At 36.1% G+C, this 12312-nt stretch overlaps 1 protein-coding gene across 1 annotated transcript; it reads right to left on the reverse strand.

Annotated features, from left to right (window-relative positions):
- Positions 1–3299: 3299 nt before the first annotated feature.
- LOC119861382 (G-protein coupled receptor 55-like) lies at positions 3300–9693 on the reverse strand. The gene is made up of 2 exons (XM_043492613.1): positions 9562–9693; positions 3300–4239 (listed from the first exon to the last, which is right to left on the reverse strand). Exon 2 carries the CDS (start codon positions 4230–4232, stop codon positions 3300–3302), a length of 933 nt encoding a protein of 310 aa, XP_043348548.1. The 5' UTR covers positions 4233–4239; positions 9562–9693.
- Between the last annotated feature and the right edge of the window lie 2619 nt (positions 9694–12312).

Genomic DNA, 12312 nt, shown 5'->3' on the forward strand with positions numbered 1-12312 from the left:
AAAACCCTGAAACTTTACAAAGCTGTAAACATCTTATAAAATATGTTCTATTAAAATGACATGCTTAAAATAGTTGTAGATTTCAGGGGTTGGAGCTTCTCTATTTTATTTTTTTATAAGTTTTTCAATAATTAACAACAATTTACATTAAAGAAAGTTATACTCAAAATAATAACTAAAAAAATTGAAAGTTTGGCTACAAAGACTGATCTTGATTTTATTTTTTTAAAAGTGCAGTTCATCTCTGAAAAGTGATGATGCAAAAATGGCATCTCCTTGCTGAATAGTATTACCAGATCTGTTTAAATTAGTGATGAAAAGATTTGACTATTCTAAAATCCTATTGGTCATAAATACTCAGTACTGCTATGGATTTCAAAATAAATCTGGGCCACATTCCGTTTTCATCTACATGTGTAATTGAAGACATAATCTGAAGACAAAGAAATTATATAAAATACCGTGGGTCCGCAAAATCTTTCTTATTGGTGATGATCATGAATAACAAAGAAATAACTCAGCCTGACTTTCAGATTGTGCCCTGAAATTGTAGAGTTAGCAATTAGGAAAACTATATTTTTATTCATAAATTAAGCAAATCTGATCAGCAAAACATTCAGACACAATAAACATAGAATTCCATAATTTTTTTAATTTTAAAAATTAAATTGAATTCTCACTACAGATAGGACCACAATCCTTGCAGATCCTTGTACATAGAGTTCTCTTAATCTCCTCAAGAGGCTCCTCTGATTATGGACTTCTTCAACCTGCATTCTTCCATCTGCATTTGGGGGACTGAGTGCAACCTGTACTCTCTGGCCAGTGGTATGAATATATGGATGTCCAGCCTGTCCTCTTTCTGGTGTTGGCAAGCTCCGGAAGTTAAGATTCTCCTTGTAACTGTGAGAGGAACCAAATATTTCCTTCATTTGCCTGCTGAATCTATACACCCCTTAAACCTAACAGCTATTGCTGCTCTGGTGATAAGTAAAAAAAATCATCTACTAACCAGAACCCTTCTGCCGTGGCTCTGACATCAGATGCAGTAGCTCTGATCAGTAGCCTCGCGTCAGAGATTGTCCTTCCTGGCTGCCAGAGGTTTTTATTTATTTATTTAGCCTGAGAAACACAGGATTTCTTCGGTTTTGCTGTTCCTGCTTACAAAGAGCCTCCAGTATGTTTGCTACTTACATCAGCAACACTTAGGAAAGATCTTCTTGAAGCAAAATAAGAAAAGAATTTTCATACAGATGGTTCTCAATTTAATTTTCAAAATAAACAAAACTTTAAAAGAAGGATCAATATTGTTCTATGACTGTAACTTTTAACATATGTTTTATTTAAAAAGAGTGCTAAATTATATAAATTGTAATATAAGTTGTCAGATAATTACATAGTCTGAAAGAGGAATGATAGAACTCATGGAATTTCTCAGGGAATTAAGTGGATAGGGTGAAGGAGATTATAGAGTAAGAAATTATTTTTTAGTTGTCTGAAATTTGTGGAGTTGGTGGCCTCTTCTTCCATTCTTGTGAGTTTATTTCTGGCGATTCAATTGTGTTCTACCATCACAATTGTAAGTCCCCATTTTCGTCCTGGAGAATGCAATCTGACTAATTTTTATAACTGTTTTCAAAAGAAAATGTCCAGTACAGGCATTGAAAGCAGTAATTCAGTCTGAAGGATGCAAATAAACCCACAAGTGTTACGACATTGGAGAGTCATCCCAAGAAATTCAAAGAAGATATGGTTTTCTAATGCTATAATTAAAATAAAAATATGCATTAATTTTTAAAAAGTAAGAATACCCTATTGCCCACAAAAATCTTTAGCTGACAATTTGCTAATTACCATGGCTGATGCAGACAGAAATGACTCATAATATCCTCAAGAATATGAGTTTCTGAAACTGCAGCACTAAGAAAGCCACATTTTGTTTCTGGGATCTGCCAATGCAGAGAAGCTCTCCCGTCTGCCCCAATTACAAGTTACAATAGAGCCCTTTGTGTGCAGTAGAGCTCTTTGTATGTATTAGTTATAGTCATTCTCCTAGTATTGGCTAACACATCTTAGGTCAAACATATATGCATCCAATACAAGCATAAATATACACAGCAGCAGCATGCATGCATTAGTCAATACAACTGATCAACTACCTATACAATTTTCTTTTAAAAACAGCACAATTGTGTCCTTTTAGGGAAATCAATTTCTTTTCAAATTTGAAAAAAACTGATTTACTCAAGGACTAGAAACTTCTTATGTGAATAGTCAGGAAGAGCAAATTGTTATGATGGGGTTAAAAGGTCATGAAAAATAAATTCCATCACTGAAAGTCCCTTTGATTATAGCAGCATGAGTCATTTGCCTTTATGATACTTTTATCAAAGTTAAACAACGTGAAGGCAGGCAGCACATTTCTTGTATGTATTGTTCTATATCTTTGCCTTAGGCCCTTAAGTATAAATACATTAGATTACACCACAATTCCTTTTATATGGTGTTTCAATAAGAGCACTAGTCTCATTTTTTCACATGGACAATTCATGCCAAAATTGCAGAAACATCCCACGCTAGTTTGAAAAGTTCTGATAATGAGACATTCATAAATCCCAAACTAATGTTGCTCCTGTTGGATATTCTGAAAACCGTCACTATATGAAGCCAGGACCAGATAACTTATACTGGTCATGATGACTACGTTTTGACTGGACTCTTAAGTTTTTTTTTTTAATAAGCCAAGTGCAAAACTGCACACTCAAAATGCATGCCTAAATTGTGCTCACAGTTACCTCCAAAGATGGAGAAGAGCTTCAGATAAATAGTTTTGCTTTTGATCCATCCCTAACTGTTTTTGTTTATTTCAGTAAAGGTCGATTTAGGATGAATGAGGGATTTCAATGGACACTTGTACTACAAGGGTTCTTCTACTTTAGCAAGTTTATTTCAGATTTTTAACAGACATCTTACAGTTTGAGATGATAAAATTCTTTCCTATTATCCCTCTGAGCCATCTTGTTTCTGTTCTTTATTTTTACATTTTCTTTTTGTTTTGTTTCAAAGAAAAGAAAGATGTTCAGTTTTACAAGCTTACGATATTTTTCTATGTGCATATGTGCTCTCAGACACATTTGTATGCATGCCCACATTCTGTCACTCCCCACAAATACATGCGTGCACACACACAAGATTACTTGGGTAATCTTATTTAAAAGCAATAAACTTCAGTTTTGCCAGAAATCTATTTGACAAGCTTTAGCTGAGGAAATGACATTATTCTCCAGCATGAAGTTCAATCATCCAGTACTGACCTGAGAGACAGAAATTGGTTTTGCTAAGTCCCTGAAGAAAGTTTTCTTGCGAAATTCTTTTGCAGTAAAGTAGTAACAGATGGCATCCAGACAGCAGTTGACATTAGCTAAACACATTGCCACCTGAATGAAGAGGCTAATGCTTTGTTTCACACTGCAGTCCACAATGATGTGCCGCCTTACCAGGAACTGTAGAAAGATCCCCAGATGGACTGGTGTGAAGCAAACCATGAACACTATGAGATTGGCTGCAATGATCCATACACTGGTAACTTGCTCAGCCCTCTTTTTTTGTTGGTTTTTATTTTTTAGAAGAATCTGGATGATCTTAACAGAACAATAAACCATCGCAGTAAATGGGATGAGAAATCCAAAGATTTCAACAGAAAGGATGACTGGCGTGCTCCATGTCTGATCTGACATATTGTGGAAGCATCTCAAATTGTCATTGTTTTTTAAGTTATACATGGGGATGCTGCCAAGCCAAACTATAACCCAAATGCAGCAGCATGTCATGCCTGCCCTCCTAGGGGATCGGAAAATCCTAGCTTTGAAAGGGTGCCTGATAGCAATATATCTGTCCAAGCTAATGCAGGCAATGAGGAAAATACTTCCATACATATTGACAAAATAGAGTGATTCCATAAATGCGCACAAGAACCACTGCCTCTTTTGTATGGAGTAGTACATCTTGAAAGGAAGAGAGAATAGAAGAAGAAGATCCATAAGAGCAAGGTTTATCATGTAGATTGATGATTCTGTCCATTTCTTCCAAAGGCAGCAAAAAACCCATAGGGCTAGCAAATTGAGAATCAAACCAAGAATGAAAATAGGTATGCAGATCACCATCTGGAAATATTTCATTATGTTATCAGCATGCTCAAAGTCGCATTCCTTGCTGAAGTTGCTGGCATTCATTTCTCTTCTAAAACATACAGAGAAGATTAAACAACACTATATTTCTATATTCCAGATAGATAACATATGAAAGGGTGTCATAAATATAAAGGGAAGGGTAACCACCTTTCTGTATACAGTGCTATAAAATCTCTCCTGGCCAGAGGCAACATCCTGTTACCTGTAAAGGGTTAAGAAACTCAGCTAACCTGGCTGGCACCTGAACCAAAGGATCAATAAGGGAACAAGATACTTTCAAATCTGGGGGGGGGAAGGAAGGCTTTTGTTCGTGCTCTTTGTTTATGTGTTTGTTCTCTCTTGGGACTGAGAGAGGCCAGACAGAAATCCATCTTCTCCTATGCATCCTAATCCAAGTCTCCAATATTGCAACCAGTATAGGTATGCCAGGCAAGGCAGATTAGTTTATCTTTTGTTTTATATGAATTTTCCCTGTGTTAAGAGGGAAATATTCCTATTTTCTGTAACTTTAAGGTTTTGCCCAGAGGGGGATCCTGTGTTTTGAATCTGAATACCCTGTAAAGTATTTTCCATCCTGATTTTACAGAGGTGGTTCTTTTACCTTTTCTTTAGTTAAAATTCTTCTTTTAAGAACCTGATTGATTTTTCATTGTTCTTAAGATCCAAGGGTTTGGGTCTGTGTTCACCTGTACAAATTGGTGAGGATTATTATCAAGCCTTCCCCAGGAAAGGGGATGTAGGGCTTGGGAGGATATTTTGGGGAAAGACGTCTCCAAGTGGTCTCTTCCCCTGTTCTTTGTTTACAACGCTTGGTGGAGGCAGCATACTGTTCAAGGACAAGGCAAAATTTGTACCTTGGGGAAGTTTTTAACCTAAACTGGTAAGAATAAGCTTAGGAGGTCTTTCATGCGGGTCCCTACATTTGTACCCTAGAGTTCAGAGTGGGGAAGGAACCTTGACAAAGGGTAAACATTTTCAAAAGTGGCTAAGTGTCACTTTCAAAAATGACTTAGGTGCCTAAGGGCTTGTCTGCATTGAAAACGTACATCAGCATAACTTCATCTTTGAAGGGTATGAAAAATTCACACCCCTGAGAGATGTAGCTATGCTGCCTTAACCCTTAGTGTAGACAGCACTAGGTTGGCAAAAGAATTCTTATGTAAATTTAGCTACTGCCTCTCAGGTAGGTGGATTAACTACAGTGACGGAAAAATCTTTCCCATCGCTGTAGTGTATATCTAACCTGAAGCCCTATAGTGGTACAGTTGCAGCACTGCAATGTGCTGCTGTAGCGTATTACATGCCTAAAAGTCTCATTAATGTTTGAAAATGGGACTTAGGGCCAGATTTTTAAATGTAGTTAGGTGCTTCAATGTAGTTAGATGCCTCATGGGATTTTCAAAGAGCGTAGGCACCTAACTTCCTTATTATAGATATTAAGCGCTCTTCATTTAAAGGTAAACTAGAGCTGAGTGAATACCTCAGAAAACTGAGTGAAAAATCACAAAAACAGAATTAATTTCAGTTCTGTTCATAACCTCCACTGTGTACATTTTCTTTTGAATATTTTAGTGGATGTGTTCACTAGTAGAACAATTGATGGAAATAACCAATTTCAAGAAAATATCCGCAAATATTCATAGAGAGGAAATTTCTAACTTGAAATTTCAAGTATTCATACTGGAAACCAGATTCTCAGTTATGCTTGTTGATATCATGCAATAGTAGTATCTTTCCCCTAATTAATAACAAAATGAGTCTGATGGGGAGAGAAGATAAGGATGACATCCTCACTAGAAGTGATATAATTGGCTATGATTTCACAGGAAATGATGATGTCTTGGAAATAGTGTTAAACTGTTGCTCTTTCAGGGTCTGGGCTAACCCCTACTGCCACTTGAACCTCAACCCAAAGGCCCATCTTACTTAGGGAGGGAAACCAATAGACTGATAAGCAGCACCACCCATAGAAATTATAAAGAAATACAGCTAAAATCATGAAAAAGTTATCATGTACAAAGAAAGAAAAAAGGTGTTTTAAAATATTTGTAAAATGATCTGTAAATGAAAAAATGGATGTGTTTAGAAAAGGAATGTTCCAATCTAAGTGTGAACCAAACACACCTTGCTTACCTGCAGAGGGAAACCGAAGGATTTGGTACAACTGTTTTTAAATTAATTTGTGTAAATTTATTATTTTTCTGAAAACATTGTTATAAAACCATGTATATCTACAAGTGGCATTTTTGTACTCATGTGGATGTTTATGTCTAACTTAACTTCCTGTGTTTATATTTGGGTGTACTTGTACTGTTTTGCTCTTGATGTTCATATGGGCCCTGTATGTATTTGCAAAATTGGTAAAGCCTCTCTGTTAGGTAAAATCTGTATGTTCATTAACTTTTGCACAAAAACTGGTGTGCAGTTTTCCCCGTGATTCTGAAATGTTAATCCAATGAGACCTTTGTATAAAGAGAGGGGATGAGCAGAGGAAGATGGTCTGTAAACCCTGTGTGCATTGCTCACAGTTTATGGACCCAAAACGTAATCCCACACTGACTCAGTGTCTGTAGACAAAAAGTATTAGGTTAGATGTAGCCTTGCAGCGAGGTCTTTTGACAACCTTGAAGAAGTCAGAAAGAAAGCCAGCTTTTTCTTGTGAGCAGTCTGGCCTCCTGGTATTCACAGTTTTCCTTCTAAAAAAATTATCTGTCGAGTATGTATTTTTATGTGAGATATGTGTTTGTGAGAAGTTGTACCTCTGGGGCTCGTGTTTTATATTTTTAGTATGTATTTTGCTAAATGACCCAAAGACATTAATAATGCAAAATATGTACTGCTAAAGCATTTAAGATACATTGAGAATGTTTTGATTGTATTTACTGCTACACAACTACTAAAAGAAGCTTTCTATAGTGCTCTTAACACTATTTATATTTTACTTATTAAATCCAAGTTTAATCATTTTTATAAAAGTACATTCTATTATTTGAAAACACAATAAAATAAGATGCCTGTTTGTATTTCTGTCTATGGGTAACTTAAATTATGGTAGAGTTACAGGTTTAATTTACAAAATGTGGACTGTGTGTGGTAAGAACAGTCAAAAATGTTATCTCTTCTTTTACAGAGAAAAGTTTAAACAAAGCCTACATTTTGCATCATTACTCAGCTTTAGTCTAAAGTTAGATAATGTGTAGCTCTGACAGCAAACCAGAAAATAAGCAAAAATGTGTATTTCTCACATACAGTTCTTTTAAGCTAGCACATTTGTGTTTTTTTCTCTAAAACAATGCTGAAAAACAAATATGCCTGTCTGTGTACTTTGGGGTATGTCTTGCACATGTCCTGTATACATGCAGGACAGTGTATATAGGCTTTGCATGTATGTATGGGGATATGATAACATTTCTTTTTATTTCTATGAAATTGCTGTAACATCCCATATGAATGTGTGCAGGTAGTTCAGATGGGTGTTTCTTTTCATATATTTTAAACCTCTCTCTTTTTATGTTAGCTTTCTTGCTGTTTTAGCTGTCTGTTTGTTATTTCTATGGGTGTGCAACATATCAGACAATGGTTTAGGGATTTGGGGCCATAAACCAAATCCTATTGCTTTCCCTCACTAGGTAAGGTGGGCCTTTGGATTTGGGCAGGTGATGTATGAGGTTAGGCCAGACCCTAGAAATGCAAAAGTTTAGGTCATAACATCATTTCTAAAACATCATCACAGCAGGTGACATGTCTGGTGACATGTCTCTTCATCAATCTCTTATCTCACCCATGTATCTCATTTTGACAAAAGCTCGGGACAAGATACTACTTGTGACTTATCCCTCCAATCAAAATTGATCAGCACCTCTCAGACTTTGAATATCATAATTTAATATTTATTGCAGCTTCCTTACAGAGCACATATTATTTACCACAGGTATTTGGAAACTAATTTTTGATTTATGAATAAATTTGTAAAAATCATAGACAATTCACAAAGAGAAAAAAGGCAAAAATGTGTGACATTTACTGTTTTACCATAATTAATCTTACCACGGTCATTATATTCTTCATTCCGTGCTAGATTGTATGCAAGTAAGGAGTCCCAGTGGCCCAGTCCCCTCTGCATCGCCCACAATACCCAAGGGGGCTAATCTGCACCATCAGGGCCGGTTCTACAGTTTTGGTCACCCCAAGCAGTGAAAAAAACTGCCACCGCAGGCGGCAAAAAAAAGAAGCTGCCACCGATTTGCCGCTGCGGCCACAAAGGGAAGAAGCTGCCGCCAAATTGCCACCACGGGCGGAGGAAATGCCGCCCCTTTTGAACTGCCACCCCAAGCACCTCCTTGGAATGCTGGTGCCTGGAGCCGGCCCTGTGCACCATCCACCAATCCTTTTCAATGCTCCTTTAGGGCATTTTGGCTCTGCACAGCTCTGTAAGCAGAGAAGTGACTTAAAAGCCACAGTCTAGCCCTTTAAGTATAGAGAATACCACAAATGCTGTTAATAAAGTCAATTACAATAAAACAGGAAACATCATGTTTTTGATGGTTACCAGCGTGAAATATAGACTATGTGCATGTCTTCCTTTATGACGCTAAAATTGGAGCTGAACTGGTGGTGTTGTGGACCCCCTACAAATCTGAGCACTAATAATAAATGGAAACTACTGATTCAGAATCAGTTTGCACATATTAAACTCTTTTATCATATAATCTAGATCTTGATGCAAAGTGCAGGTGCAGTTTTAAATAGAAAGGAAACTAAAGGTTAACTGATGACAACTAAAACACAAGTGCCCAGACATATTAATCTAATTGCAATAATTATATAGCAATTTTTGCAATACAGTAATGGGGCAAATTCTGCTCACAACTAACACCAGCATTACATCAGTATAATGGAGATCAGAATTTGGCTTTTTATGATAGATTCCCCTTATTGTCAATAACATGACATTAAGTACTGTTAATTTCTGCTATTAAGTAGAATTTATTTATTTCTGTTTTCTAGATCATTATCCATGATACAGGGACACTATTTTTGGATGTACTATGGGTAGTCAACAGGAGAATGGAGTTATTCAGTACAATAATTAACAAAAGTCCCATGTAGTTTTCATGTAATGAAACGATATTTACATATTTTTCCTTTTCTACTAAAATGTTAATAATTTGCTCATATTTATTTATATTCATCACTAAATCCCAGAAGTATGTCTTCTGCTATAAGAAGACAGAATATTGCATTTGATCTTTTCTATTTATTTTTAGCAGAAATACTCATCAGACTAGATTAAAATTAGTGCTCTGCTAATTTTAATATTCTTGTTAAACTCTTTAAAATTAAACATTAATTAAAATATTAATTACTTTACCTTAATTTTCAGCTAGCAAATTTGAAGGGACTGCTTCGGATGAGCTTAGTTTATAGAATAAATCTATCGCAAATACCCTTACATCAGAATCATCGCCTAAAGGCATTGGTCCACCACATCCTTTTGCTGTTCGGAAAAAACAACATCAGTAACACATAATATTTGCTATATTGCAGTTTACCTCTCATGTTGCTTTAATAAACAAGTGAAGATGAATCCTTAGCTGTTTCCAGTAAGCACTGACCACAACTGAAGTGAATAAATTGCAATAATCCCATTGAAGTCACTAGAAAATTCCACTGAAGTCCATAGAGGCTGCTATGCTGATTAACACTAACTCAGAATCTGGCCCATGTGTTTCTGATTAAGGCACTATGTGGATGCAGGACATGTAAAGATAAAGTGTCACCTTGTTATTGTTCTATATTGTTAATATAGAACTTGCTTATTAACCTGCTTGCTTTTCAGTCTTCTAATGTGGATGTTTTTAAAATTGGGGGTGCACAAATATAAATCACATGTATATTGGGTCCAGCTCACCAATACACTACAGCTACTTTGTGCTGCTTAGATGGCCAGTCAATTTATCTGGGTTTGTGGCTACCTTGCATCACTATAGCGGTTCAAAGTATCCAGAGTGTAATGATGTTTCAGGCCCATAGCATACTTATCCATACCAAGACTGGTACAGTTTTTGTAGTCCATTCTAGGAGACGAACCAGGATCTAATCTTTCAGTAGCCATCTTGAAAGAGAAACATGTTGAGGTTGTTTGTCTAAATTACCTATTACAGTATATAAAGCTCTTTATTTCATAAAGAAATAATGCTTGATAATGGTCGAAGTGCCAAATTAAATGATAATTTAGTGGTATGAACTCCAGTCCATTAAGATTTGGATGAAAACACCAGCTAATTTCAAAGTCCTCAGTTGGCAACAATTTATAGTCACTATATATGTGCGCTGGATATAAATCTGGGATCTAAAAGTAAAAGGCTTCATATCTCATTAGCAATCTTCTAAGCCAGCAGTTCTCAACCTTTCCAGACTATTGTACTCCTTTCAAGAGTCTGATTTGTCTTGTATACCCCAAGTTTCACCTCACTTACAACTTACTTGCTTACAAAATCAGACATAAAAATACAAAAGTGTCACAGCACATTATTACTGAAAAATTCCTTACTTTCTAATTTTTACCATAAAATTATAAAAGATAAATTGATTGGAATATTGTACTTACATTTCAGTGTATAGTATCTAGAGCAGTATAAACAAGTCATTGTCTGTATGAAATTTTAGTTTATACTGACTTCACTAGTGCTTTTTATGTCGCCTGTTGTAAAACTATCAAATATCTAGATGAGTTGATGTATCCCCTAAAAGACCTCTGTTCTAAGTCTTTCAGACTCTCTTTGTTTAAAATGTCACATTGCAAAGTAAATAGTATGGGTCTGACCTCCATTCACAAATCCCAATCTAATGTTGCTCCATTTAAATCAATGGCATAAAATTGGTGTAACAGAGTGGATGATCAGGTCCAATATGTGCTAAATGTTCTACAATATGCCTATGAAAGGCCTACAGTATCTCAAAATTAACTGATAAGTTATGTCTGAAGAACATTTCCTTGAGAATAGTGTCATTTTGATAGGCCATTATCATCTTCATATATTGCAAATTCTGATGAAAGTATACTAGATTTTTTTCTTCTATTTCCATTATTCCATCAAAATTAACAACTGAACACTAGGACCAGATCCTCATCTGATATAAATCAAAATAGCGCCTTTGAAATCAGTGAAGCTACCTTGATCTAGATCAGCTGAGGATCAGGCCCTATGTCATTTGATGAATTTGTACTGTTAATTTTTCTTTGATTCTTTACTTCTTTTGTGGCTGGATTCTACTCTCAATTACACCAGTGAAAAGACCCCTTTCAGTATAACCGAGAGCAGAATGGGTCCTGATATTTTACCAGCTCTCTCTCTCTGGCAATATACAAAAGGTCTTTCCATCTCTGAGATAAGAGAATAAAGAAATATATGAGAAATAAAAGTTCGTGAGCTTCCTTTCCTTTTTATTTACTGATATGATCAGCTTCGTCCACTGGGTCCAGTTCTGCTATCAGATAACATGCAAGGGTTTGGTCACAACCTTCAAAGCTATGTGTGACTCTGCATCTCTCTATTTATCCTCCCTTGTCAGGCTTTGAATTGTCCATGTCTCGTCCACTCTGCCAGTTTTCCAGCCTTGTATTCTTGGTTCTCAGTTTTCTGCAAAATCACCTGTATGGGGGTATGTGATGTTACTGACATGAACTGTGACCGTATAGATCATTGTTGCAACCACTGTTAAATATTTGCAGCAAATATTGTACAAAGGTTGTCATGTGAGGTGTCTATGACAAGGTTATGATCTGCTGGTTATAGTTATGCTATGTGTATGCATGCATCAATTTTGTAGTTGAAATTATGAATATTGGCTATGTACTTGTATCTTAATGTGTTTGATTCTAAGTAGCATTAGTAAAGCATTTGGTCAGCTTCTTGAGAAGAATTGACAGATTATGTGCCCAATCAAGAAACACTTAACTGACAATGGACCTTGGGAGACTCCAATCCACATGAGAAGTCTTCCTGGGAACATTCAAGGCAGCATGTGAACAATGGCTGCTCTCCCTGTAAAAGAATTGAGTGATGCATGGACATGTGACTTGCCCATGTGACTCAAAACTCCATCTTGCTGCTGTGAT

Source organism: Dermochelys coriacea, chromosome 9, assembly GCF_009764565.3.
Source record: "Dermochelys coriacea isolate rDerCor1 chromosome 9, rDerCor1.pri.v4, whole genome shotgun sequence".
Taxonomy (NCBI): domain Eukaryota; kingdom Metazoa; phylum Chordata; order Testudines; family Dermochelyidae; genus Dermochelys; species Dermochelys coriacea.

Bases quoted from the DNA above. Each gene is read 5' to 3' on its own strand.
- LOC119861382 (XM_043492613.1), bottom strand. From the start codon at position 4,232: ATGAATGCCAGCAACTTCAGCAAGGAATGCGACTTTGAGCATGCTGAT.